Here is a 27,116-nt window from a genome sequence, read left to right as displayed (position 1 = left end):
CTACAAAGTACTATACTATACAAAATATAAAACCCATGAGATTTAAACAGTATTACGCACATCAATGCACAGCCATGAAGTGGTTTTGTCTCAGAGTTCAGAAGCCCAGGGCTCTGCTCTCACACTACAGTGTTCAGCTTTAGTCTGAATTCCAGCTTCTGATACTACCCTAAAAAGTAAAGTACTTAATTTCAGAGTCTAATGGATACTTCCACTGACACTTTTGGCATCAGATTTCAGTATCTTTAAGTTTCCAGAGCCTGGTTTGTTTTGTCAAGCGACAACTAAGACAGTTCATTAAATTGAATAGACCCAACAAATATTTCATGGCTATAAATTCACTGGAGGTATCAATTCTCACATCAAGATCTGAGTTTAAGGCACTTCTAAGAGTTTGGGGTTTTTTTTCATCCGCACATAGCAAAGACACTTTACATTGACTACTTAGCAGCTAGCTTTAGGTATGGAAGTTTCAACACAAACAAATGTATTTTTACATGTTGGGATGTTTGGATCAGGTTGGGGGTGTTCCCCTCTTGTTCTGTTTGTAAAGCTAAGGACCTCATGGACCACTGGCATACTTTGCCTTTAGTAAAAAGCAAATGAACTACGATCATTTTATATACCAGCTGTGCACACAAAAGAAACTCATCATGCTCAAAGCTATGTTTACAAAGTTTGCTGATAAATTTCACATGTCGTTTCGGACATTAGAAAATAATTACCTTGGAATCCAAACCTGGGTTTATAGCTGTTAAATTCCATGCTTTGGTTTTCTATAGTTTTTCTGTGCATTTCATCACTTGAATTAGGATTAAAAATATTTTTTTATCTATGGCTAGATAGTAGTCAATAATACATGAAACGCTATTAAAAAAATCTTCCTTGATTTATTAAAAGCACCTTTTTATTGTTTCAGTTCTCTCATTAAAAGAGCTTGCAGTCTGAATTATTAGATACTTAATTATTTATCCCAGGTAAAACATTTAAGAAACTTTAAAGCCTAGGAAATCAGGGCAGCAGAGCAATGGCAAACATTTCCGCTACAAAATCCAATGAAAGGTTCACTCAGCATCCAACTTAAACTTAAAACTCTTATGTGAACTAAAGCAAACAAAAACCAATGAGTCTCAAAGCCACTCTTTCTAGAAGGCTCAAAAAACCTTATCAGAAAAATCCGTTTTGTGGGATATTTAACATTCCACCTAACGTTTATTCCTACACACATATATATATATTCCTGCTTCTAATATCAACCAGATGTGACAATGAAGCCTAAGCAGCACTGTCAGAGGTGCTAGGACATCCTGTACTTGAACATTTGGGGAGAGGTTTGGAAAAACAACAGCAAAGGTACCAGGAGTTTAAGTGATTAATTGAGGAAGTAACTTTAATTTATAATGCTTCCCAGCTTCTATTTCATGAGTTATCAGAAAGATTGCATTTCAGTTAAAATGCACAGTGCCCTGACATAAGTACGCTACAGTGACAAACAAGGAAACCATCATGGGCAGCCACGCTGCTGTCCCAAACTATGCAAACAGCACACACATGAAACAGGAGAACCCCCAAACATCACCAAACAAGTTTCGTTTCTAGCTTTTCAAGCACATCATTGACACGAAAACTTAACCTTCTACCTTGTAGTTTCCAGCAGCTAACAAGACAGAAGTGATTCTCTTGATACTGAACTACATAAAAAAGTTAGTTCTTCCAGTAAACTCAGAGGCAGACTTCAGCCCAGATTTCAGATTTCTGTCAGATTTCTGACAGAACACTGAGAAAAGGCTTCATGCTTGTTTAACAACCTTTAACGATACCTGAAACATTAATAAGTCTTCCCCGGTCAGTTGCTCTAGTGCAATTAAATGCAAGTAATGTTAGTAAATGTGCCCAACTTTCACACTATTATCAAATTATAAAACCTAAACCATCACATTTGTATGTATTTTTATCTTTTTTAAAAGTTGAGTTTGGATCTTTGTTATCAAAGTTGAAGCTGTTGGGGTTCACTGCATGCCTGCCAGAGAGCAGCTTTAAGTCACTGTTGATCTGTACTGACTATGTGGACAAGTCTGAGCTCTTCCTTTTCAACAAACCAACATTTTATGTTTTGGGTATACTGCACAGTGATATTTAATTCTTAAATACTGTCATGATTTCAGCTGTAGTAAGCTTCAATCACAAAAAAATAAGTGACTAATATCCTAGTAAGCCACCATCAATAGCTGGAAAATAAGACAGCAGAAATAACACATCTGTACTATGGACAATTCAAATTAAAATCAGTATTAGCTATGCTTTTTAATGTTCATTTTAATTCACTCCTTGCAAATTCCACAAAAAGTATATCACCCATGTATCAAGTCCCTTTTATCAATTTTTGTTTCACTTCTTTTATTCCCTTTCATCACTTTCTCAGCTCTGCTTTCCTCTTGAAAGGCTGGGTCAGACCAGCTGCAGGAAAGGAATGCAAGCACTATGCCTCTGCACTGAAGTACTTACCCAGAAAGCCAGCTGTGAACAAAGTAGACTGGCACTGCCAGATTTAAGGCAAGTCACAACAGAAGTGAGAAGGAACAAATCTGAAATCTACTATGAGTAGAACTGAGAGAGTAACACACAAAAATACAGAAAGTAACCGTCTCAGACACATTCTTTTATCTTTCCTTGAAGCACAAAAAAAAAAAAAAAAAAATGCATGTATTTTCTTGTCCTTATGCAATCACTGAAAAAAAAATGCCACTGAACTCCATTCAGAACCAAAACTGTTCACTTAGCTAAGATTTATTTACTTAAAGTACACATTGTATTTATATAACACCTCTATCTTGAAAAGAAAAATTACATTTCTTCTGACAAACAGTGCTAAGTGATCAATCTAAGGCACCATTAAACGGTGAGCAAGACTTTGCATGAATGTCAGAGAATCAAAATAAATGTTTTGCCAGCATCCATTGGGAGACATTCCAGAACACAGCATTTCTATTAATCATTCTGCTCTACGTAATTTTTTTACAATCTTTATATTCTAAAAGCCAAATTATTATGCGGCTGTTAAGGACTATAATGTATCATGATTACACAATCTACTAAAAAATACACACTCTGGTACTGAAAAGCCTCAATTACCTTCACTTAGTTTCTTTGTGCAAGGTTCCTGATGACACAAGAACAGAAGTTATCAACACACAACTTTCCCTCAAACCCAATAATTACCAGAACGTTCCTTGCAGCCTAATGATACCCATGTATAATGCACCACTGACAGAGAAGTTTCAACATGTTAACTGGATTCTGTGTTAACAGAAACACGTAAGCTCTGTAATGTATTTTTATATTGAAAGCATCACCATTTCCTTAGGCAACTGACCTACATGAAGCAGCTCTTCTGTGAAATAAATACAACTGGTATCTTCTGGAGATCTGCAAATGAGTACCAGCTCACACTTTATACTCCAGAGGAGTTTCAAGGTACACAATTTAAAATAAATGCAAAGAACATTAGGACTAGAAAGTGATTACAAACAGCTTTATACTACTCCTTTGAAAAGGCATATGATCCTTTTCTTGATAGTAACTGTGAAGGCACCCTCTCATCTATTTTATTTCCATTTCGATTTTAATACAGTTCATAAATCATCCAGTCATTGTGCTAACATCACCCTATTCCTCCACCCTCCAAAAATAACATCAAGCTCAACAGTAGTTGTCTCTTGCTGTTCAAACTGGTCAAGCATCTTATAAACATGGGTTTTATGTTTCAAGGAAGTGAAAAATTCTTAATTTATCCGTATCTCCCCATCTACCTGACTGACAAGGCAGCAGCCATAACTTTGCTGGTCTGCCTCACGATGCCTTGACTTCACCAAAAAGATAAAACAGTTCTAACAACCTGTATTATGTCAGCATGCTAATTTCTAAATAACAGCATGCAGTCTCTCCTTGTAGATACCTAGACTGTACTGCATATGTACAGTTGACTCTTCTCATGCTTTTTTAAAACTCTCCATTGAGAATAGAAAATAATTCACCTTGAAGTCCTCATGCAGAATATATGAGGAACCAAAAAAAAAAAAAAAGTGGTTTCACTTCCCTCTGATATTTATTTTCCACGGAATTACAGCCACGCGCATGCAAACATCTTAACCTATACTATCTAGCAGTTCTAACAGCACCAAAATTAAACCTCTCACCACAGTCGAAGCACAAACTTGCAAATGTGTATAATAAGGAACGTATAACAGAAACAGGAACCAGATTATACTTACAATCTAGTTAACTTCTGTGTGTTCTGAAACAGCAGCTCTGGGAGAACTTGCAATTTGTTCTTGTTCAGACGCCTAAACAGTACAATTAGAAGAAAAATAATTAATTATCTTCCTGTTTAAGAAGCTTATTCTGTTATACTTAAACACAGGAAATTCCTGTTGTATTAAACCTTATGCTATGAGCTCAACATAGAATGCATTCTGCACATTATTCATACACTGGCAAAAATGATCATGCCATCTGTAGACCACGTGTCTACATCCTTGAGGCAGGGAGTCAAGTGACAGCCACCAGAAACTTTCAATGTTTTAATATGGATAAATACACAAATATATTTTTTTAAATTTCCCTCTGGATGCCCACTAACAGTGAATCATATGGCTCCATGGTCAGCTCTGGCAGGTATCTGGATTTTTCCCTTCCTTCTAAAAACGTAGGCACAGTACATTAAGTAACTTGATGAACTGAGATTATTTCCAGATCAGTTACTAATTCTACATGTTACACACAAAATAGATTTTCTTTTCCTTGCAGAATTTTCTTAAAACCTCACTTTGAAAATAAGAACATTTTTGTAGAATATATGAACATATACAGGTAGCCAGACAACTGTATGGTGATTTGAATAGAATCTGAAAGATTCAGATTCTTCCAGAAACATTCTAGAGAAGATTTTAGAAATCAACTGTTGTGACTCCAACCTAGAAGGTATAAAAAGCATAAGCTTCCTCATCTTCATAAAACGCATGACAGCCCTGCAAAATCTAAAAGTAGTTCCATACATAAGCAATCTTCCTTCTGTTGTCTAATTGATAACAAGAACAATCAGTTGCTGACCTAAACTAATCACATCCAGCTCCATAAGAAGCTGACTTCTCTCATAAGTTTATATATAAGCCTGTATATATGCCTCCCTTGTTCCCAATCTACCTTAGACATTGACATTGATAACATCTATTTTTGCTGAAGTTTTGATCTTAGAAGACACTTAGAACTTCCAGAAACCTACTGACACTTCACACCCAATATCTAGTTTCCAGTTTTCTCACATTTCACCATAAGAACTCCAATATTTTTTTTAATTGAAAGGCTTTCCTCCGAGATCAAACTGATGTGGTGTTTTCATACGGCAGAGTTTTCATATGGTATCCATATGAACATGTCTTGCAGAATAAAGAGGTGATGGAGGAGAGAGGAATATTAACATCCCTTTCTGACACCTAGAACAGACCAAAGGCTGTTTTTGCAAGCTTGCTTAGAGAGCCTAAGTGTTACCTGTGTCAGGTGCTAACTCCAGCAGATACAAACAGTGGTTATTTCACAGTATTTTTACCAGCTCTGACATAAATGAACAGTCTAGTAGATTAATCATTAAACAAGCACATGAAAGATACTAAGCACTAGTTTCCATTTGGTAAAGGACACTTGGTTTTAGGATGATAGTTAGGTGCTACTTAACCCTCATCAAATCCATGCTTTCATTTAAGCATGTTTATATTCTAGAATGATCTACTTATCAGGATGACAAATAATGAAAATAAAAAACAACTTACAATAATACAGATCATAGCACTCCTCAGTTCTATCCTCATTCATCAAAATTACCACTAGTTCTGGAGAAACACTGAACACATCAAACTTGTTTCTTGATCAGAATGCAAAACTCTGCCAGTGAAACACATATATACCACAAAGCTGTTTGTTACTGTCTCTAATTGACCTTTTAGCACTCATGACATGCATGCAAATATCCACTGTCCCTCCGAAGTCATGCAAGTTATCTCAAAGCAAGGTCCAATAAATACATTTTAAGAATATTCTTATCTCTACTTGCAAAGAATTCACAAATTCCAAGTTTATGCTTATTGCTTTGAATCACAGAAACTAAGAAAAATCAGATGAAGGAGATTCCACAGCAATGAACAGCCAAGAAACATTTTTTGTAGCAACGTTTTTGTAATATACATTTTTTTAACAATTAAAAATTGTGTTTTCAAAGTTAGGAACTCTGCAACCTGGACAGTCGAACATTTACAATTTGCAGTGACAAAAAAACAACTTTAGGAGAGAAAAAAAGGAAAAAAAAAAAAAGGCTAAAATCTACAATTTTCCCTACTCTTACCAAATACTTAGAGAAAAATTTTGGATTATGGGCCAACACTGCTCTACCTGTGACAGATAAAGGACCAAATTCTCAGCTGCCCTTTTCAATTGTCCTATGCATTCTAAGGTTTCATCCTAACATTACCTCAATATTGATTTTCTTTCAAACATCATATGAAATAAATGCAGACATGAATGCTTTTGAAAAGCTCACATATTGACCTACTGTTCACTAGCACTAAACATTTCATATTGGTCTGAACTTCATGTTTGTAACGTGGTACTGCTATAAACAAAGTGTTGGTGTTTCCAAACTGCAGCATTAGCAAGACAAAACTGTCTATCAAGACCAATAACTTAACAGCATTCTTCCTTTGCCTTAAATCATGGTAAGCTTCATTTTCAAAATAACCCATCAAGAGAGCTTAGCAGTCCTATGCTGTACTGCATGTGATGCTGTTCTCAAAATACTGGTAAGCTCACAGTAATTCTGTCACAAACAGCTTGCAGCTAAGAAAGCAAAGCTACTTTAGTAATTGGTAACTAAGCAAATCTGAGGTAACAACTAACATGAAGAGTCCACAACTTGTCTTGGTTCAAGCTACACAAACCAAGATATCTTGGTTCAAGCTACAGGAATCTCCAAACACCCCTTCCATCACTTCTGGAGATGTACTTCAAGTCAGAATTTCTGCCAAAAGTAATTTTATTCACAGTTGATTCTCAGGGGAAGTCAAGGAATGAACAGGAGTTTGTTTCTTTTGAACATCACCTATGACATTTAAATTACTCCTACTGCAAACCTCACCTAAATGTAAGACTAGATCACCTCATATAAATGCAAACATATTTGATGCAGGATACATTTAACATGCTAATATTTATTATGTGATAGAAAACCATCAATAGCCTAGGAAAAATCCCAGTTAGACTTCTTATTTCTCTTCCTGAGCTCTAGAGAAAGGCTATTAAGAATAGTCTCAAACCAGAAGTATCAAAGTATATGGCAGGATGTTTTTAAATCCTATAAAAGGGACATCGAAGTGTTAAAAAAAATACATAATGAGAAAAGCAAGCATTCGAATGGTCATTTATAAGCACTGTTTCCTCTAGCTTGACAGAGAAGTGCCAAACACAAATGAAATGTAGTGGAATAGATCCTAACACACCATTTGACAGGAGCATCACTTTATCCTCATCAGTAATAAGGAAACTTCAAATGCCAGCACAAGACAGGGCAAGCTCTAGTGTAACTGTTCCCACAGGGTATGTCAAAGCACAGGCTTAGTACACCTTAATGAATCCCTTGTACAGCAGCCCCTACACACAGGAAGACCCAAAAAGCAGTGTTAAAATTCCCTATGCTTCTGTGCTTGCCTAAGCCTCTTCCCTATGATACCCTTTCACCATGATGTTACTGCCTAAATCTTAATCCTGCCACCATGATTTCTGCTTTTATAGCAAATACCTCAGGAAAGGTGCAGCCACATATTATCCCAATAAAATAAAGATCATCTGCAAAAAAGTTTATAGATAAAATGAGTCAAAACCTCATAAAATAAATTTTGTGGACACTGGTCTTGTGGCTGCACTATATTAACAACCACAGATATTTCTGGTTTTAAATCAATCACTTCAAATGGATGCAAGATAAAGATAGGATCATAGAATCATGGAATTGTTTTGGTTGGAAAAGACCATGTCCTGAAGTGCCATGCTCACATATTTATTGAGCACCTCCAAGGGTGGTGACTCCACCATCTCCTTGGGCAGCCTGTTCCAATGCCTGACCACTCTTGCAGGTTTGGGTTTTTTTGTTGTTGTTTGTTTGGTTTGGTTTTGGTTGTTTTTTTTTTTTAATATCCAATCTAAACTTCCCCTCAATCAGCCTGAGGCAATTTCCTCCCATTGTATCACTTGATACTAGGGAGAAGAGACTGACCCACAGCTCACTAAAACCTCCTTTTGGTTAGTTGCAGAAAGCAGTGAAGTCTCCCCTCAGACTCCTCTTCTCCAGACTGAACAATCTTGGTTCCACAGAAACATAGGTATTTGGAAATTGGATTTAAAAGCCAAGCCTTTTTTGCAAGTACAACTAGCAACGTCACGAAAGAATGGTGTCAGTTCTCTAATCAGAACAGTATTGCAGGTTATATTAAAGAAAAAGGAAACCTAATTTATGTTACAGAATTACTGAAATTTTGATTGTCACACCAAATCCTTTGCAGTCTTCAAACTAAAAAACTCCATGTGGGACTCCCAGCACGTTTCAACTTAACACTCTGATCTGTCCTCTTATGTTAGAAGCACATCCACCATGCAATCAGCACAGGTGTGCACACATCACATTAACCACCACCATTATCAACACTGAGGTACATCCAAAGGAACAAATAAGGAATCTGGGGTGTAGAGCCAGACAAGATCTGGTCCACGGTATCTGACCTGGGACTGCTGGATGAGAGTGCAGCTGTTCAGTCTCCATAGTATTTTGAATTGGATGTTTTACAGCTAATAAGACCTGCGAAGTATTCCAGGAATTTGGACCACTGGGCAGAATGATACATAACCATCTAATGCCACAGAACAGATGAGCTCCAGTGCTGGATAGGGAGAAACTCTGGATGTGCACAGCATGGAGTCCAGACTAATAAAACTTCCTGGAAGCTGAAGAACTGTGCAGAGAGGCTCTCCAGGAGTCATATCAGCTCTGGAAAAACCTGCATTGAGTCAAACTTATTAAGTCTGATTAGACACATGCTGACTGTACAGTCAACGATTTCCATACACCACAACTCTGCACCTCCGAGATCACTTTAACCACTACTATGCATGGGGAAATAGAACTTCACACATTCAGTTTTGTTAGTCTCATTCTCAAGTGCCCATAAGTGACGCATAAAAGCTGATCAACCACCGAGTCGACTGCACTCAATAGTTCTCATGTGAGCAATGGTCATCCAGGAGTCCACTCGCCATCTCCTAGGCATCCATGAAAGACCACCACACTAGCACAACATCACCAAGTACACCAAGTAAGAAGGTCACTGTCGGAGACAAAAAAATGGCAACTAAGAGGGCCCAAACTGTTCAGCATATGCATGGGTGACCTGAAAATGTGGAGGTATAGGGGATGACACAAATTGTTGGTGACAATGAATTTAAAGTTGATTACAAACTCCAGAAAAAAATAATGGTATTTAGCTCCCAAAAGATAAAATGACAAATAATTCACTGCAAGGAAAATTTAACAGATATGCAAGGAAACAGATTTTTTTTTTTTTAAGGTCATGCACCCAAGAGCAGTTTCAGGAAGCAGTCCCATGAAAACACCAACTCACTCCGCTGCAATAATTCACAAAGCAAGTGTTCTAAATCATTAGGAGAGTAATATTATTTCTTTGTGTAAATCCATGGTCTATCCACACAGTGAAGACTGAAAACTTTTGGAATTTCCACCTCAAAAAGAATCCTATAAAGTTCAGAGAAAAACGGCAAGAATGATCAGAGTTGAAGAGCAGCTTTGATACGATACCAACTTAGTAGGTAGAGACTCCCCACACAGAAAACAGATGATGGAGAACTCACTGAAGGTCTGTACAGCTATCAAGCAAGGGAGGTGCTAAGAAACAGTTGTTTGCATCTTTTGTAATACAGGAAAACAAACTTAGAAGTATCAAGTGTTGTTGTTAGTAGATTCAAAAACCAAATGGATTTAATTTTCCCACACAAGATACAGTTATATTGTGTAGCAACTGATTGTACATCATTAGCTGCTAGTTTGTTGGCACATAAGACAAGCAATTAAGAAAAACAAGTATTAAATAATATTAATTGCAAAGACCCAGATAACGATTCAAGTGATCTCTGCAACAACATAATTTATATATTTTCTTTTTTCTTCATTGGCTCTTCCTTACATAGTTTCAACTGGAGACATGACACAACCTTACTCCTACTTCAGGTCTGAGCTAATAAGGCTGTTAACTTCTGCCTTTTAGTACCTCTTTCTTTAATTCCTTCTTTTTCCTCAATACTAGAAATTTTATTTTATACTAAACAAATGTACATTTTCAGCCTCTATTCAAAGTACTCCTGCAAAGCCTCTTCAGATGGTGAAATTTGCCTGCTGCACATAGTGTTCACAATGTAAGGCTTAAAGAGAATATTTGAATATCAAGAAAGTAAACGACTGCTAATTACAGTTGCAGTCAGGAGATATATGTGTACATGTGTATATAGCCATATGTATGCATATCTATGTAGATATCTCCACGATTCCAGCTAAAGCCCTTGTGCCCCAACTCTGGCAGCCTCACACGCCTCCAAGCAAACCCTTGCTACTCCTAGTTATGGTGGTTGCTGACTTCTGCTCTCACATGTACATAACTGTACCTCACAACTTTATTCTGTTTTATTCTTTAATCTGTTCTGCAGATTTCTAGAATTTGTGCCCCCTACAAAGCCACAAGAAAGATACATGCAACACTGCCCTCCAGTTTATTGTTTTCTTTAGAGCAGCCACATACAGCATCAAATACACAGTCTCAACAAAGGAGAAACACTCCCTCTCACCTCCCAGAAACGTTTTTACTCACATACATAACAAGTGCCAGTTTTACCTCCTCCTTCCCCCAGCCTGCTGCACATTTGGGGGTTCCTATGTCCTGAAGGCAAAGAGGGAAAGAACCTCAATGTCAATCACCAAGTACCAAGGGCCCTTGAAAAAACAATGGAGAAGTTATTAACTGTGAAATTCCTACCTTCCTGGCTCCAACCAGGCTAATAATATTTCTTCCTCTGTCTGAAGCAGGGATCGGAGAGAAAGTTAACTGTTAAGATTCCCTTGGCTATTAAAAAAGCAGAGTAAGAAATAATACTGAAGCTTGAAAAGAGACAATGCTTAAAGGGAGAGTGAAGATGGTTATCAGGACTACCCTAAGACAGAAATGAGGGAAAAGACCTATACTTTAATAAGGGTTATTCATTGTATTTTTGATTTATGGCTTTTCTTGGCTTCTGGATATTTTCTGGATGAATAAAAAACCTCAGCTTTCATAGGAAAAATTTTCAGTTGTTTTCAAGCCAGAGGTCATGTTTTCCTGGAGGGGAAACTTTCTTTGGGATACTGACTTCAGCTGCATCCCTCATGTTTAAAGAATTGGAAGGGTTCACATTCAGTTTGGGTATTGCTGTCTCATCAAGTCCCACTCACAAGAGAAGCAAATGGGAGCTAAACCTAATCTAGATCAATGGCATGATCAGTATAGATGGAAAAGAGTAAGATGCATATGGAAGCATAACTATAATATTGGAAGAAGTCAAGTCAGCAACTTCCCAGATCTTCCCTCTTTCCAACATAGGAGACCCTTTGCACTATGGTAAAATGACTGTTTTTCTCATTTGCCACATCAGCTACACACATTAAAGCCTTCAAACTCACTCAGCTTGCAGCCATTTTTCTTTCTAAATTTTTTTTAAGAACTTGAAACAGATTGTTTGCTACTGCAAATTATGAAGGAGAACGCAATTTCACCGATCATGCACTATAATCCTCTTACATAGATTCCCCTTATATGGAGAATATCCTTTCCTTCTTGAATCTTTCAACACTGGAAGGCTTCAGAAATTTCAAAAGAATGTCAGGGTTCAGAAGTCAAACAAACAGTTAAATTTCAAACATTTATGCATTTCTTACAAAATTAATTTAGACATTCAGAAAAAAAGTTTAATTATTCTGACTGCATTCTTTTTTTCAGCTTTTGCATCAGTATTTCTTAGTGAGGGAATATTTTTTTTTATAAGCTCCAATACAGCACAGGTAGATGGAAGGTATTTTTACAGTGACTTTTCATTTATTTACACCTCAAACATGAAAATACATGCTTAGTACAGTTCTGAGAGTAGCAGCATTAAAGATTATAGCAGCAAATACAAGCATATCCAGTATTTTGAGAGGCAGTACTTCCAGTTTCGTTCTTTGTTCTGGGAGCTGCAGAACACTTTTACTCTGAGCAAGCAGCAAATCAAGGAAAACCCAAACGCCTTTTTATGGCAAAGTTACAGTAATGGGATGCTCACTAACTACATAAATATCCTCAACGTTCTCTCCAAAGCACCTGAGGCACTCACCTCCTTCCCATGGAGTACACAATCAATACAAAAGCCCAACGTGAAGGCGATGCAAGTGCTATTTATTGAAACTTGGGAAACCATGCCATTTTCCAAGGCAATTTAGTTTCTGATTATGCTAGTGACTTGGTTTGAAAATTCTGAATACCCTAACATCAGTAAACCATACTTCATGTAAGCAGCACAACGAAAAGCTATTCTACAAACTCTCACTAGAATTTCTTGTAGTACTGATACTGTTCTTGTATATTACTGAGCACATTCCTCACAGAAATTTAACTTGATACACAGGCTATGATACAAGCCTTGTACTTGTCTCTCTGAATATAGCAGTTACCTAGTTTTAGCCCCAAGAATGTGTCTAACACCCACTGGCCTCCAAATTCTGTGTCTACTTTTCTACTGAGCATCGACAACTTTACTACCAAATCAAAGTGCTGCATGTTTGTCATGAAATAAGTACAACTCCCTTCCTTTCTACGCAAGTTCAGCAGCCTTCAAGCTTGATTACTACCTAGGATAAAACTTTTCTCCAACAGAAACCCAAAATTACAGTGCTTTCACATTTTTAAAAGAGGTAGCTTTAAGGGAGCTGTCCTGGTACTCCAGCCTTGAATATCCAGAAATTGTCCCAAGTAACTTTGGGTTCACTCCTCAGTTCTGTCATTTATTTTATTTCACACTCAAAACATCTGGGTCTCATTTTTGGCAATAAACAAGCTAGCTTTTTCTCCTTTGTTATTAAGAGCTCTGTGGCATTGTCCTTGGAGAACAGCCTCAGGGAGCATGACATAGTTGAAGTAGTTTCTAAGAGTTACTTTATGGGAGAAGCAGTTACATCACAAGCTTGGGTGTAACCAAGAAGCAATAAAAATGAATTAATGCATAACAAGAGCCTTAGACAGAAAGAAGGGGTTGGTGAACTCTGAGGAGTTACTGAGTTTTCTCTTTTAAACAGCAGACTTAGGAAGCAGTAAAACAGGAGCACAGTCAACTTCATTCAGTGGTTTCACCAGAAAATCCTATTAGCATCAAGAAATATGTTGTGGCATTAATGTAACTTCTTCCTTTGCTTTGCATGACTTCCTTTTTGGAAGGGAAAATAGGAAAGACACAGCACCCATTAAAAGAGCCAACACTGTCCATTACTTTCTGTCAGCACCTCTTTATATTACTACAGTAGGAAATAAAGCCAGATGATACATAATGGAATTTCAATAAGGTTGCTATGAGGAAGCCCAGCACAACTATATTACAAGATTATGGTGTGGAATAAAGGAACCTCGATATTTATGCGACATGTTGGTACAGAAGCTTTCCCAAAAGCTGAGAGATACCACTGTTTTTTGAAGGAAGTTTACAAGTTAGAACTTTGAGGTCCCTTATTACAAACACAGCAGACTGGGTGGTCTTGCTTCACATTTTCAAAGCTGTCAGAAGTAATAACCTTTACTAGTAGCCTGAAAACTATCTACCTGCTATCCCAAGCAGACTATGTTTCTCTGTACAAAGCAGCAGGATACGAACTGGGAGCTCTATAACATTTTCTATTTTTCAATTCATATGGCAAAACCTAACATTAAGGTGGAGGATAGAGCCAGTATGTAAGCATACACAGATGTCCACTGGGTAGGAACAAACTAATAACACAGGCAAAAAAAGTATGAGGAACAGGTTCAAATTTCAACATTTCCCCAATACCAACATGAAGGAACAGAAATGGTCTAATAACATTCATGCAAGCATTGAAGACTGAGACCAACACCATGTGTCACATAGAAATGGACAGAAGTTAACTGAAGGAGAGAAAAGAGACTCTTAAGTATCAGAGAGTACCTATTAATGACGTCGACAGCAAGAAAGTCCTCTAAAAAGAGAAGTAGGAAGCAAAAGTACATGTACGATCTCTTCACTCAGCAGAGTATTTATAAGACCAACTAGTTACACTGATGCAGGATGGTAGCTTCTATCTGCCTTTAACATAAGAGAAATTGTAAGTTCTTGTAACTAATATTCAAATAAATAAAAAGGCTTCATGAATAAACTCTCAAACATAGAGACGCTCTCCGCAGAAGCTGTCTGCTCCTCAGTTTCTGCAATGCTTTTAGTAAATTCTCTTATTTCACATCTGAAGAAATATAGCAGTTGTCCTGGTATAGAGCCACGAGCTACTCCGGACCAGGGAACATACTGATACTCTACAACTTTTGGGGCAGTAGAAACAAAATGGCTGCACAACTAAATTGCAAGTTTAATTGGAAATCCTACATACAGAAGGCGTGAAGGTAGAATGAACACATTCACAAATTAGGCTGAGCCTACCAGGCCTAAACTTTCTGGAATCTTCCACCCCTACCAGCCTCAGCAGGCCCAGGAGTAGGTGACAACTGCACCCCAGACCTTCTCAGACCTACAAGTCCTTGTGACGCAGCTCAAAATTCCCCCTGCCAGCCAGAGCTGTCCCTCCACACACCATGAGATAAAGCAGCACGTGAGATCTCTGAGGAAGAGAGAGATAGCAGCTTGGCATTGTCTTGACTACAGCGACACCAGGAATGGGAACAGAATAGCAACGTTATGATATCCTGGAATGGCCAGGTCTGTCCCCTAGGACTCTCTATCATTTGGGATGACTTTGTCTTTGTGGTATTCTTAAAGGTACCTGTGCATCAAACCACCACAGCAATTTACTCCATTTTCCCATCTTGGAAATCCTAATACAGAGCGAGTTAAAAAATAAAATTAATTTAAAAAAAAGTAGCTACTTTCTCATTCCTTCCTCATGTAGTCTGTACAGACTACATGAAAACAATAGGACTTTATCCAAGGAACATAAAGAACCTATTGTAGAATCCCATAATATTTAATATTTCATCAATTTTTTTCTAAAGGCAGTAAACCAAACATGGTTAAACCATTTTCTTACACCAGAGATTAATCTCACTGGGTCAGGGATAAAACTCTATAAAGAAACCAAAAAGTAAATTTTAGTGTGCACATAACCAAGTGCAAACAAGTCTTAAAATTTGTATTAATCAAACTAACCATTTCCAGAAGTCACAAATAACTGTGAGGAATTAGAAGAAAACTTGCAAGTAGAACTATTATTGGAATTTTTAACAGAAGAAATAGAGCACTGCTGCTATCTGATCTGTTCCACCAGCCCAGCTCACCACGTCTCTCCATATATAGTAAAGAATGCTTCTGTGGCAACGTGCTACTCCTTCCTCCCTGGGATTACATGACAAGCAGAACTATTAAAAAAGGAAGACTAGCAGTATCATCTCCTGCCTGAAATCAAACTGCATGTGTAACAAAGGACACATCTTCCAAAGCCAACAAAATGACTTCTCTCCTGGAGAAGAGGAGGCTCAGGGATGACCTTATTGCTGTCTACAAGTACCTGAAGGGAGGCTGTAGACAGGCAGGGGTTAGTCTCTTCTCCCAGGCAACCAGCAGCAGAACGAGGGGACGCAGTCTCAAGTTGTGCCAGGGGAGGTATAGGCTGGATATTAGGAGGAAGTTTTTCACAGAGAGAGTGATTGCCCATTGGAGTGGGCTGCCCAGGGAGGTGGTAGAGTCACCATCCCTGGAGATGTTCAAGAGAAGACTGGATGAGGCACTAGCGCCATGATCTAGTTGATTGGATAGGGCGATAGGGGCTGGGTGATAGGTTGGACTGGATGATCTTGGAGGTCTCTTCCAACCTGGCTGATTCTATGATTCTAAGGAAATAATTAAGTGGAACAAAGAGCAGACTACACTTGACTTTGAGACCAAAACTGTAGCTCTTGTGACTGCTTTATCACAGGCCTGTGGGAATTACCTATCACAGCTCATTGAAAGGACATCTTCCCACCAGGAAGCCACAAGGGGCAACCAGCCACAAAAAACTATTCTCATTGAAGATGCTCTTACCTAAACATTCAGTGCATCCACCTTCTGTGATAATTACTGCTGACCCACTGCCACTTTCACAGAGAGTTATCGAAAGCAGGGGGGCAGTTTTACCAAAGTGCTTCAGTATCCAGCAATGCCCATTTCTCTCTTGTATTCCTAATATACACCACGCTCAAAGAAAATATATACTAATATTCATAACATCTGCATGAACCCTGGACTCCTCTCTTCTTCTGATCCTCATACTGTAACATCTTGAGACAAAGACAGATCTAGAGAAGAGATCATCTCCAAGCAACTGACAAAATAATACTAACAGCATTAACTATAAACCAGAATGGATTAGTTCTGTTCTGCAGCTTCAGGTGAGCTGCAGTTAATGGACACACTTAAGATGGAGTTGTGTCAGAGGACAAGCAATATCAAAGCTGTACTGGTCTCACCAATAACTTCCATGTTACTGGTTTGAAGACCTACATATTTATGTGTTCTCCAAGAGTAAAAAGATGTTAAGCACTTTGAATTTATCATTGTTCCATTCAAGAACATGATTATTTAAGGATTGCTGTTTGACAACATGAAATTCAGCCAATAGTACTTATGGCATTTCTAAGATGTCCAGCAGTACAATCCTTCTAATATGAGGAAGCTCAAAGAAACAAAAGCCTTTGGATAAAATTATTAGAGCTAAACAAAGTTCATCCAAATTATTACAGACCAGTGGTGCAGCATTTCTTACCCAACAGTAACCCATACCGTGAATTATTTCCTACAGATCCTGGAGAAATGATTGCTAAATCCCAAAGTGTTTTGCTTAAGTAAATACGCCCATAAATCTTCATCAAGTATAAAAAACTGCTAAAAATCAAACAAACAAGCCACAGAAAAGAATAGTGTTTAAAAACTCTGATGCAATGAGCAATGCTGATCAGCTCTTTCAGCTGAGTTATGCTTACATAGCAGGGAAAGTGTTGTTATTCCATTTGCTCTCTAACCATGGCTTTCAGAAGCTTAAGAATGCTGAGGTTACAGAACCTCTTGTCTACATAAATGAGACCCAATTTTGTTTTTCCATGAGTTCTTATGGGTCAGTGACCTACTATAAAAATGTTTTTGATGAAATCAGGCTCGTTTATTTTCATGTTGTTAAAATAAACATCTTTGTTTTGTAGCCCAGGTCAGACATACTAATGCAAACCAAAACCATTCACTGAAGCATGCATCCTGCTTTCTTGCTAACTGCCCTTTGCCTCTCGTGCAGTTTTCCTGTGTGTGGATTCCTCCTGTGCAGACCTACTGACAGGGCTGCTAATGACTTCCTTCACAAAAGAGGTGCCAATTTTATTGATTTTTTTTTTTTTATATTTGCAAAAGTAGCAAAAGCTTCACTCTTGCATCAGCAATAACAACAACAAAAAGGTTAGCTGTCCAGCAATGGTCGAGTAACATGGAACTCTATAATCCCGTGCTACACAGCATACTCTGAAATGGGAGGGTATTAGTGCCCTCTAGGAGTCCACAGAACATAAACATCATCATTGGGAAGGATTATTTGCCCAAATGTGGATATCCAATTAGAAGATACAACCATTACAAATCTACATGTCTTCAAAGCATCACTGAAGGTTTTCTCATAACCACTTCATTCACTAGCTAGTTCCAAAGGGGGAGGAAAGTGACAACTACTGAGTCATCTAAAAATTTCTTCCAACAACAGTCCCACAAAAATGAACATGAAGAAATACAGTTCTTGTTCACTTGACTTACAAACAACAGAGAGCGGGAGAGGTTAATCTTTGAACTAGCTCATCACTATGACAGGCTTAAGAATTTTTTTGCTAAATAAAGGTGGTCCAGTAGAAACACAGAGCAGTTTGTGCAAGAGACTGACAAACTATGGCTTGATCAAGGCATACACTTACTCCATTTTCCCTTTCCTTCTCACTTGATCTCCAAATTGCATGCACAAGATCTAGCTCATGGAGGGCATTTATCAACAGGAGAAAGCAAAAGATGACCCTTCTACTGTTTAAGTGCGTTTGTGCCACTCACACAAACTACAGTTCCAAAAAAAGTGTCTTTCTGATGTGCAAGGACACGCACGTTATCCAATCTACTGCCAACAGATGTTTTGCCAAAGTGACTGTGGACTTCTTACCTGAATTAACCTTCTACTGCTCTTTCAGTCCTGAAACTTAAACGCAGCAATCACAGATTTTTGTGGCAAACAGACAGTTTGCCATATTTTTAATGGCATAATAGAAAAGGACACGGCAACTTTTGTATTTCTTATGATCACTTCAGGAAAAAAAGGCAAAGCTATTTCCACGCATAATACTTGTATGTGCATCAAACAACGGCTCATCTGTGTGCACAATGACATATATTTCAGTGCTTAAAATAATGCTTGACTCATTTCAATCATAGCTAGATCGAAGGGCTTTAAACAAAGGAAAAAAAAACAGCATTAAGATCCAAATTGCAGCTGACTCTCATCTGAGGTAATACCATGAACAGAGCACATTACATAGCTAAGCAGTTGTTACAGTGTGAGAGTTGAAATCCCCCTCCCACACCGACAAGTCTGTCTTTCAAGTATGCAATGTCACAGAATGACAAACTGTGCCTCAAAAAAAAACCAAACAAATATTTTTTTTCACAATAAAGCTTTTTTTTAACACTTCTGCAAGTCACATATCCAGTTATGTTTCTAAAAATTCTCTGGGCTTTTCAAAATGTGGCTGAAAAGACTTTTAAGATTTTCAAATAGAAATGAAGCCAGCTTTATTAAGACACTAAACAGGAGACTGACTTTCTACACAGGCAAAACACAGACTGGGTGTCTCAGAATTACCAGGTTTCACTCCTACAATTTGTTTCGTGCTTATTATTTTTTCCATGACAGGCTTACTACAGTAGTGATCTATACTCATACTTAAACCACTGTGTCTCCAAAGAAACTCCATTTCTACCTGCAATCCCCTGCTGACATGAAAAGATAAACGCTAATTAATCTTGAGATACTGAGCCACAGTGTGGCAGTTTAGGCTGGGTGCCCCCTGCCACTGCCACATGAGATACACCTCTGGTGTCCTGGGTGCCCACCCACAGGGGTGGACACAGGAAACGACGTATTTCTACCCATAAATCCTGCGCCCTATAAGGCCATCTGCAAAGTCATTCTTTCTCTCTTTCTTCCCTCTCTGCTCCCCTGGGAGATGTCCTCTCTTATCGGGTAATGCCGGGGGAGTATCCTCAAGGCCTCTTAGGCCTGTCTAGGCCTAATGCCAGGAGGAGAATGGAGGGGGGGGCAGTCTCAGACCTGGCCAGCCTGAGACTTGCCTAGCAGCGGGAGGGAGAAGAAAGAGCCCTGGGGGGTTTGGGTTTACCCTCAGGTGGGAAGAAGGGAAGGATTGGGAAGCTTTGGGAATTTTGTGAGGGGTTCTGTACGCTTTGGGATACTCTTTGTCACTATGTTTTGTGGTTTGTAGTTCTCTGTAGCTTCACCAATTGCTTTTTTCCATTTAAACTTTCCATCACTCTCCAATCCATTTGTGCGAGTCTCACTCTTTTGTCCCTTTCGGGGCAAGAGACGATCTGTCTGGCCCCAAACCAGCACACACAGCCACTGCAGAAGCCTGGGTACATATATTGCATGCTATGTTGTACAACTATATTTCATCATATCAAGTTCTAATGTGACTATAATATCTATTCTTAAGTTTTTAGTAACTTGTGTCCCCCCCAAAAGCCTTTCCATTTTCCTTGTCTGAAAAATAACATGAATTCTTTAATTTCAAAGTTGCAGTTCAGCCCTGTGGTACATCTTCTGAAAAAAAAAAAAATCATTGAGTTCATATGACAAATTACTGACAACCTTGTGGCTACAACTTTTGTTACATAAATACATTTTGTTGAACATGCATTGTCTTTTCTTGCACTTGGGACTAGACAGCTTTCTGGAGTTGCAGGAAGTTGCACTGGCATCTAAATTGGCCAAAAGTTAGTTGTTAAAAAGCTTTAAAGGGGCAGGATAAGAGCAATCAACATCACACACAGTTGGACTGTGCTGCACCAGGAAAGATTCTCAAGGAAACACTAAAACTGAAAGTTACACTAGATAAAAACAAACAAACAAACAAAAAACCAATGAAATACAAAAGGAAATTAATATATTTTGGACTTGAACAGTGTTATGATAATCCTAAAGCTTTAAGTATGCTTTATTTTGAGATATGCATTTACTACTGACAGCACATATGAAAAATTCCTTGTCATGATTGGGTAGAATCGCTCTACTATACTAAACAAATAACATTTTCCTGAAAAAAAAAAAAAACACGATAGAACTCATTATTCACTCTGTGACCTGGGTATCTGCATGGAACAGGCCATACTTCAATCTGCAATTGTTGTGAGAAGCTTGACTCTATAGAAACGTATGTACTGGAAATCCTACAACATTCCTTTACAAGAACTACTAATGGTTGCAGATTCTCCTCCCTCAACAACAATTTTATATTGACTGTATATTTGAATTTTGGGAACAGCAAGGAGAAATTTATTTTAAATAAATTTTATAAAGTATTTCCAGACTATATCTGGTATGTCATTTATAGAAATTACTACCAAAAATACATTTCTGTGAAATTTGCCAGAGTAGCCAGTGCAGAGTATTGACAGGTAAGTAAAGCATGCGAGCCATACATTAGGAACATTTATTTTGGCTGTTTGAGCCAAGAGCAGCACATAAAGCTAAATCAAAAGCAATACAAAATTAATGAGCATCCTTTTTTCCTTCCACAAATTAATAAAGGTGAGCTGTCAGCTTGAACCAAGATGTGACTCAAGAAGACATACTATTTCCATCCCTCCTTGATGACTTACTGTGTTCACACTCAAGCTGGTAACATCTATTTTATTTTTTATTTGTAGACACACCCACCATATATACACCAACTACCACGTTCTTGCTACTGGTTTTGCTCTGTGTGATTCTAAATATAAACTGAGATATAGCAACCAAAGAGCTAAGTAATCCACCTTTTGTATGTTATACAGCAGTTTCCATCAGATCTTATGAATAACATTTGTACCTAATGCTTTATCTTCTCATTATCATTCACATTTCTCAGATAAGCTACTGATTTGCCTCCATTTCACAGAATGGCTAAGGTTGGAAGAGACCTTAGAGATCATCTACTCCAACCTCCTCGCCATGGGCAGGGATGCCTCTCAATTAGACTCAGCTGCCCAAAGCCTCATCCAACCTGGCCTCAAACACCTCCAGGGAAGGGGCATCCACAATCACCCCCAGCAGCCTATTACAGAGCCTCACCACTCTTGTACTGAAGAACTCCTCCCTAAGATCCAATCTAAACCTAGTCTCCCTCAGCTTCAAGTCATTCCCCCTTGTCCTATCCCTAGACACCCTTATGAAGTCCTTCTCTAGCCTTCCTTTAGGATCCATTCAGGTACTGGAAGGCAGCTCTAAGGTCCCCTTGGAGTCTCCTCTTACCTAGGCTAAATAATCCCAGCTCCCTCAGCCTATCCTAGTAGGACACAGGGATTATTTATTGGTCACTTAGCAGCAATTCATTAAAATCAGATATCCAACATGAGCTTCTCAGTGTGGCGAAGGGCAGTTGGAAGGCTCCGGAAATGAAAAAGCAATGGAACTTTCAAAAGTGTCTCATCCTTCTCCATGAAAACACCAGCATATCCCTAATATCTACATTTTAAGGAGCTAGTTCAGTAGAATTAAAATAAGATCTGGAAAAGATGATTAAGCATTTCATTGTAACAGACGTAAATCAGAAAACATCTAGTACTGCAATTGATGACTTCTAGTGGACTTCTGGTCCACTTAGCTCAGTATCCTAGATCAGTTTCCACATCCAGAAAACACAAGGGAAAAGAGACTGCTTTTCAAAGCCTTAACTGGCCAAGTCTAGTTGAAAGGCATCCCTGCCCATGGCAGGGGCATTGGAGTAGATGACCTCTAAGGTGTCTTCCAGCCTAAGCCATGCTATGATTCAGATGGTTATAGGATTGCTTTTATTATTTGTTTTCATACTGGAGTAATTTATCAGAATATATGGGATAAACATTATTCACAACATAAATTAAATATTAACCAACACCAATAAATATTCCTTGAACTTGTAGCTAGCTATCAGCTAATGCAGCAAGGTGCTTCCTCTTGCTAGCTCACAGATGCAGGAAGCACAAGAACCAGGTCCTAGTTTGTTCTTTAGACCAGGAGAACACAATCAACCTAGTGTCACAAACTGAGTGTCAGTCTTCTGTAGAATGGTCCTGCAGAGTGGTCACGTTTACAATAAGTCTCTTTTCAAAGACGGCTTCCCACATTTACAAGACTACATCAGTGATACACAGAGTGGGTTCTAGGATTAAAGGGCACAGCTTCATTTTACCCTAGCGTTGTGGTAGCATTAATTCTCTACAGCATGAAAGATTAACTCGTGTTTTGAGATATGCAACACTGAGCTCCATCTTTGGTATGAATACAAAGAAATCCACCCCTCCCCAATGTGAGAATACCAGAGCTTCAGGCTGCCTCTAGCAGCCCCTGGTCTAGTGGATGGCATCCCTGCTCAAAGCAGGGGCGTTAAAACCTAAACCATTCTATGAATTTACAATCCATATGCTCCTTAGAGGGAAACGGCCAAGTATAGAGATGTCCTGGGAGAAGAATGAAGGCAAAAGGTGAGAGTTTCTTATTCTTAAAGCACCACTTGTTCCTGGGGGTTTGTTACCCATACCAGTACTACGACAGCTTAGATGTGGCAGTTTGAGGAGGAAGACTGAAGTGTGCAAGTTATAAAATTGATTAAGTATCAGATGATCACTGGAAATCTATTTTAGCATGTCTTTGGTCTCCAGCACTTCCAGATAAGCAGTTTATGATCACTGATTTCCAATTAGTTATGTTATCCAAAATGTCAGAGGGAAATGGAGACATAAGAAATAAAGCTTTTCTCTGAAGGTTACATTCAAACTGTCTCCCATATGGCTTCACAAATGTGTAGTATACACAGTTCCAGAGAATTATCTCAACTGCACATACTGCAAACCCTGTATAAACACCATAGATTTGTCCATGCTGCCAAAGATCTGCAATAAGCTTTTGTTTACAGCAGCAAAGAACTGTCCAATGCTTTTACTATTTTGCCTGCTGCTCTGAAGCACTTAGCAATCTTTCCACTCAGCATGTTAATTATGGAAGATGCTTTCTGTATTACATGATTTATTTAAAGCCTGTTCAATCTCAATTTATGAGAACCAGATTGTGAAGCATCACATAACAATTTACTCTTCTCTTTATCATCTCCTTAGCATCACTAATAGCAATTTTACATTACACTATACCAAATGAATATATTTTAATATCTTTATCAAGAATTCAGGAAGCTGCTTGCAAAGACCCAATGCACAGTAGCATTTCCATACATACAATTTCCATTTCCACCTCTGTCTCAGCACACACAAAAAACAAAACCATATATGCATATGCTAGGGTTAAAACCTGGAATCTGGATTATTTTTTTTTGCCTTTTTTTTTAAGCTAATTATTTTTCCCAACTTCAAAAAGATTTGATTTGGCCTTGCTTATACATTTTTTCCCCTCCTCTAAACAACAAAAATACATCTTTAGTGTTTTCAGATGTTGAGATCTTTTATGGTTGCTAAAGACACTAATTTGAGTAGAAAGAACCAGCCATCAGCCAAAGACCAGTCTTTTGAAGATAATACAGCTACGTGACAATTTTTGGCAGTTGGCTGTGGAAAAGTCAGGATCAGTTGGTGTCTTACATCCTGCCTCATTTTTCACATAAATGTGTGACATACATCTGGCTCAGGAAGAAATTTCAGTTCATCTTTTACACCCACCAGGATGCCTCTTTCTCTTCTTGAACCTCTTTGCATATGAAATTTCATGGTAATTTTCTCTTAAAGAAACAAAATTAAAAATCAACATTGTGCTAATAGCAAAGCACACAGCCAAAATGCTGAAATGCAAAATGGCTTTGGGTATGATAGATTGTGCCAGTATAGCACTGTGTTTGCAGGGGCATATGTGCACACTACTTCAAAGCACACAAAAGAAAACGAGGAGAAAGAATCAAAGTCAGACTTATCAGAGTTAACTACTTGGAAAAAAACTGCAGAAGGGAACTAGTAAAAAAGAACTACTGTGTCTGAAACCTTTCAAGCACAGGTGTTGCTCTAAAAGTGTTACCCTGCTACTGACAAGCAGGGCAGACTACCAAAATTTACAACTGGCACTTGAAAGTTTAGCAGGATATTCCCACAGCTTCTTAAACACTGCAGAGATGCATGTATCTGTCCTGCAAAGACTAGCACTCGACGTCTTCGAACACCTTAGGTTGGAATGGACATCAGAGATCAGCTCCAACCTCCCTGCCAAGGACAAGGACACTTTGCAGCTAGACTTGGCTGCTCAAGGCCTCATCCAACCTGGCCTTCAACACCCCCATGGAGGTGCCATCCACAATCTCCCTGAACAACTTATTTCAGAGACTCACCACCATTGTACTAAAGAACTTCTTCCTAAGATGCAGTCTAACCCTACTCTCCCCCTTAGTTTCAAAACCTCTCCCTTGATCCTTATGAAAAGTCCCTCTCCAGCCTTCCTGAAAGATCCCTTTAGGTACTGGAAGGCAGCCAAAGGAAAGGTGGTAGCTAGAGAAGCCTGGGAGAAACTAACAAGTCTTGGAGAAGTCATACTGAGGTTGTTCAAGCACCTCAGCCAGAAAAGTCATGCTGCCATGCAGAGTCTACAAGCTTTCCTGTATTGCATGGCACAGGACCACTGTTGGTTTGCGCCTGTGGCTCCACAACAGAGCAACAAGAAGGCAAAAAGCTGTATGCACCAATTGTATCTGTTAACACTGGCTCTTAACTGCTTGACATTTTATGATCAGTTACCTCATCACTAGTCTTTGTTTTGCAGTAAAACTACAGAAACTCATTGGAATAAAACTACTAGAACTATTCCTGCCTTTCCACTTATGGTGAGTACCACTGGTCATTCTCAAGAACTCTGTATCTTAAGACTCAGAAGAATAGTTTGTAGCAAACACACTGAATTTTGCCAAGAGGCAACGGTTAAAATTCCTGCATGTTTGGTAAGCTAGCTACAAATACACCCAAGTAAGAATTGTCTTCTACCCTCCCCAGGATTTCCTAGCTTCATACCATCTATCATTTTAACATACCTTGCATTGTGTGTTTCCTTGAAATAACATTGTCAAACTTTATTAAGCTAATATACAATTTTGACAATATCCAGTCCTGTATCTTTAGATGTTCTCTCACAAAAAAGAATTAAAACATAATTAAAAAAATATCCGAGTACAATCCAAATAACTGGAGAGTCATCATCACGGTGATTTTGGCAGTAACGAGTAACAGCTCTACAGGTATTTCATTTGACATTTACTTAGACTGCTATGCAGGACATTTCACACAAAACTCTGTTAAGTTACTCAGTTAATAATGACTCAATCATCAGACAAGTGAAAATATATTGAGCTAAAATAATATTCACCTAAGCTTATGCCCTTTGGATGATGACGATGTGGCAGGGGAGTGGAACAATACATTTCCACTGTAACTTTGAATGAACAACCTTTACAGATGGCATTTTGCCAGGAATAGAAATTACTCTCGTTTTTTAAAGTTTGACCCAATGAAGCTGCTTTACTTAAAAAGTTAATGATTGCCATTGCATCTACTTCAAGAGATCAAAAAATGTTATTTTTAAGTTGAAGCAATATAAGCAATTTTTGTGATTTGAAAGAAATTAAATGGAAAAAAGCCAGTTCTAAAAAAATTCAAGCAGCATACTTTCTTCATTAACATTTTGCAATGTTTGACAATGCTTAATAAAATAGCTTCAATATTACCTAAAATGTTGCAATTTAGCCTTTATAAGTTACGCCAAACTTTCCACAGTTCATTCTCCAAAGCCTACTGACTCACAGTGAAAAAAACCCCAAAACAAACCAAAAACACAACCACCCAAACACAACAACCCAACTAAAAATGATTTAAGTTAAAATACCAAAAAGTTGCAAGTTTCCAGACCTCCCTTCCATACTACATTCATTTAGGAAATATTTTAATGACAGGCAATCCTAAGAGAAGCAGAGATGTACTATGTTTAAGAGGCCAAGTTAAGAGTTCGTGCAGGGAAAAAAGTAAGACTTTCAAACATCACATACTTAAAGAGACACTATTAAAAGTATCACATTTCCTAACTTCTGCTTTCACTAAATATTTTCATTTGCTAACAGAGCACGTACCACACTAAGACAACACTTGAGTATCATTTCTGGTTACTAATAGCTAGCCCTTCTCCGAGATTTTTTCAAAACTCATTTTGTAGTTTAACTAAAACCATCTTTATCTAAATAAAGATTTATTTATATACACACACACACATATATATATATATATATATCTGTATCTCAAATGACCTTAAAACTAGGACTTGATAGTTTGTCTTTGAGAGTCAGTATCCTAACTATCATGTGAACAGTTTTCTACAGTCAGGCTATGCTTAATTTAGGAAAATTAAGGTAGTTGTTTTGTACTGCTCAAGAAATGTGAAACAAATCAGTTAAGGCAAAAATCTCATTCCAAAAGTGCATTCTAATTCA

At 38.1% G+C, this 27,116-nt stretch overlaps 1 protein-coding gene across 1 annotated transcript in view; it reads right to left on the bottom strand.

Annotated features, from left to right (window-relative positions):
• Positions 1–27,116, bottom strand: part of SLIT3 (slit guidance ligand 3) — a 503,078-nt gene that overhangs the window by 447,683 nt on the left and 28,279 nt on the right. Inside the window, exon 4 of the mRNA XM_054389401.1 lies at positions 4,272–4,343. Coding sequence (XP_054245376.1) covers positions 4,272–4,343 — 72 coding nt within the window. The remainder of the gene's footprint in view (positions 1–4,271; positions 4,344–27,116) is intronic.

This window comes from Indicator indicator, chromosome 18 (genome assembly GCF_027791375.1).
Source record: "Indicator indicator isolate 239-I01 chromosome 18, UM_Iind_1.1, whole genome shotgun sequence".
NCBI lineage: Eukaryota > Metazoa > Chordata > Aves > Piciformes > Indicatoridae > Indicator > Indicator indicator.
The sequence above is the reverse complement of the archived record's forward strand: the minus strand, read 5'-3'. Positions and strand labels throughout refer to the sequence as shown.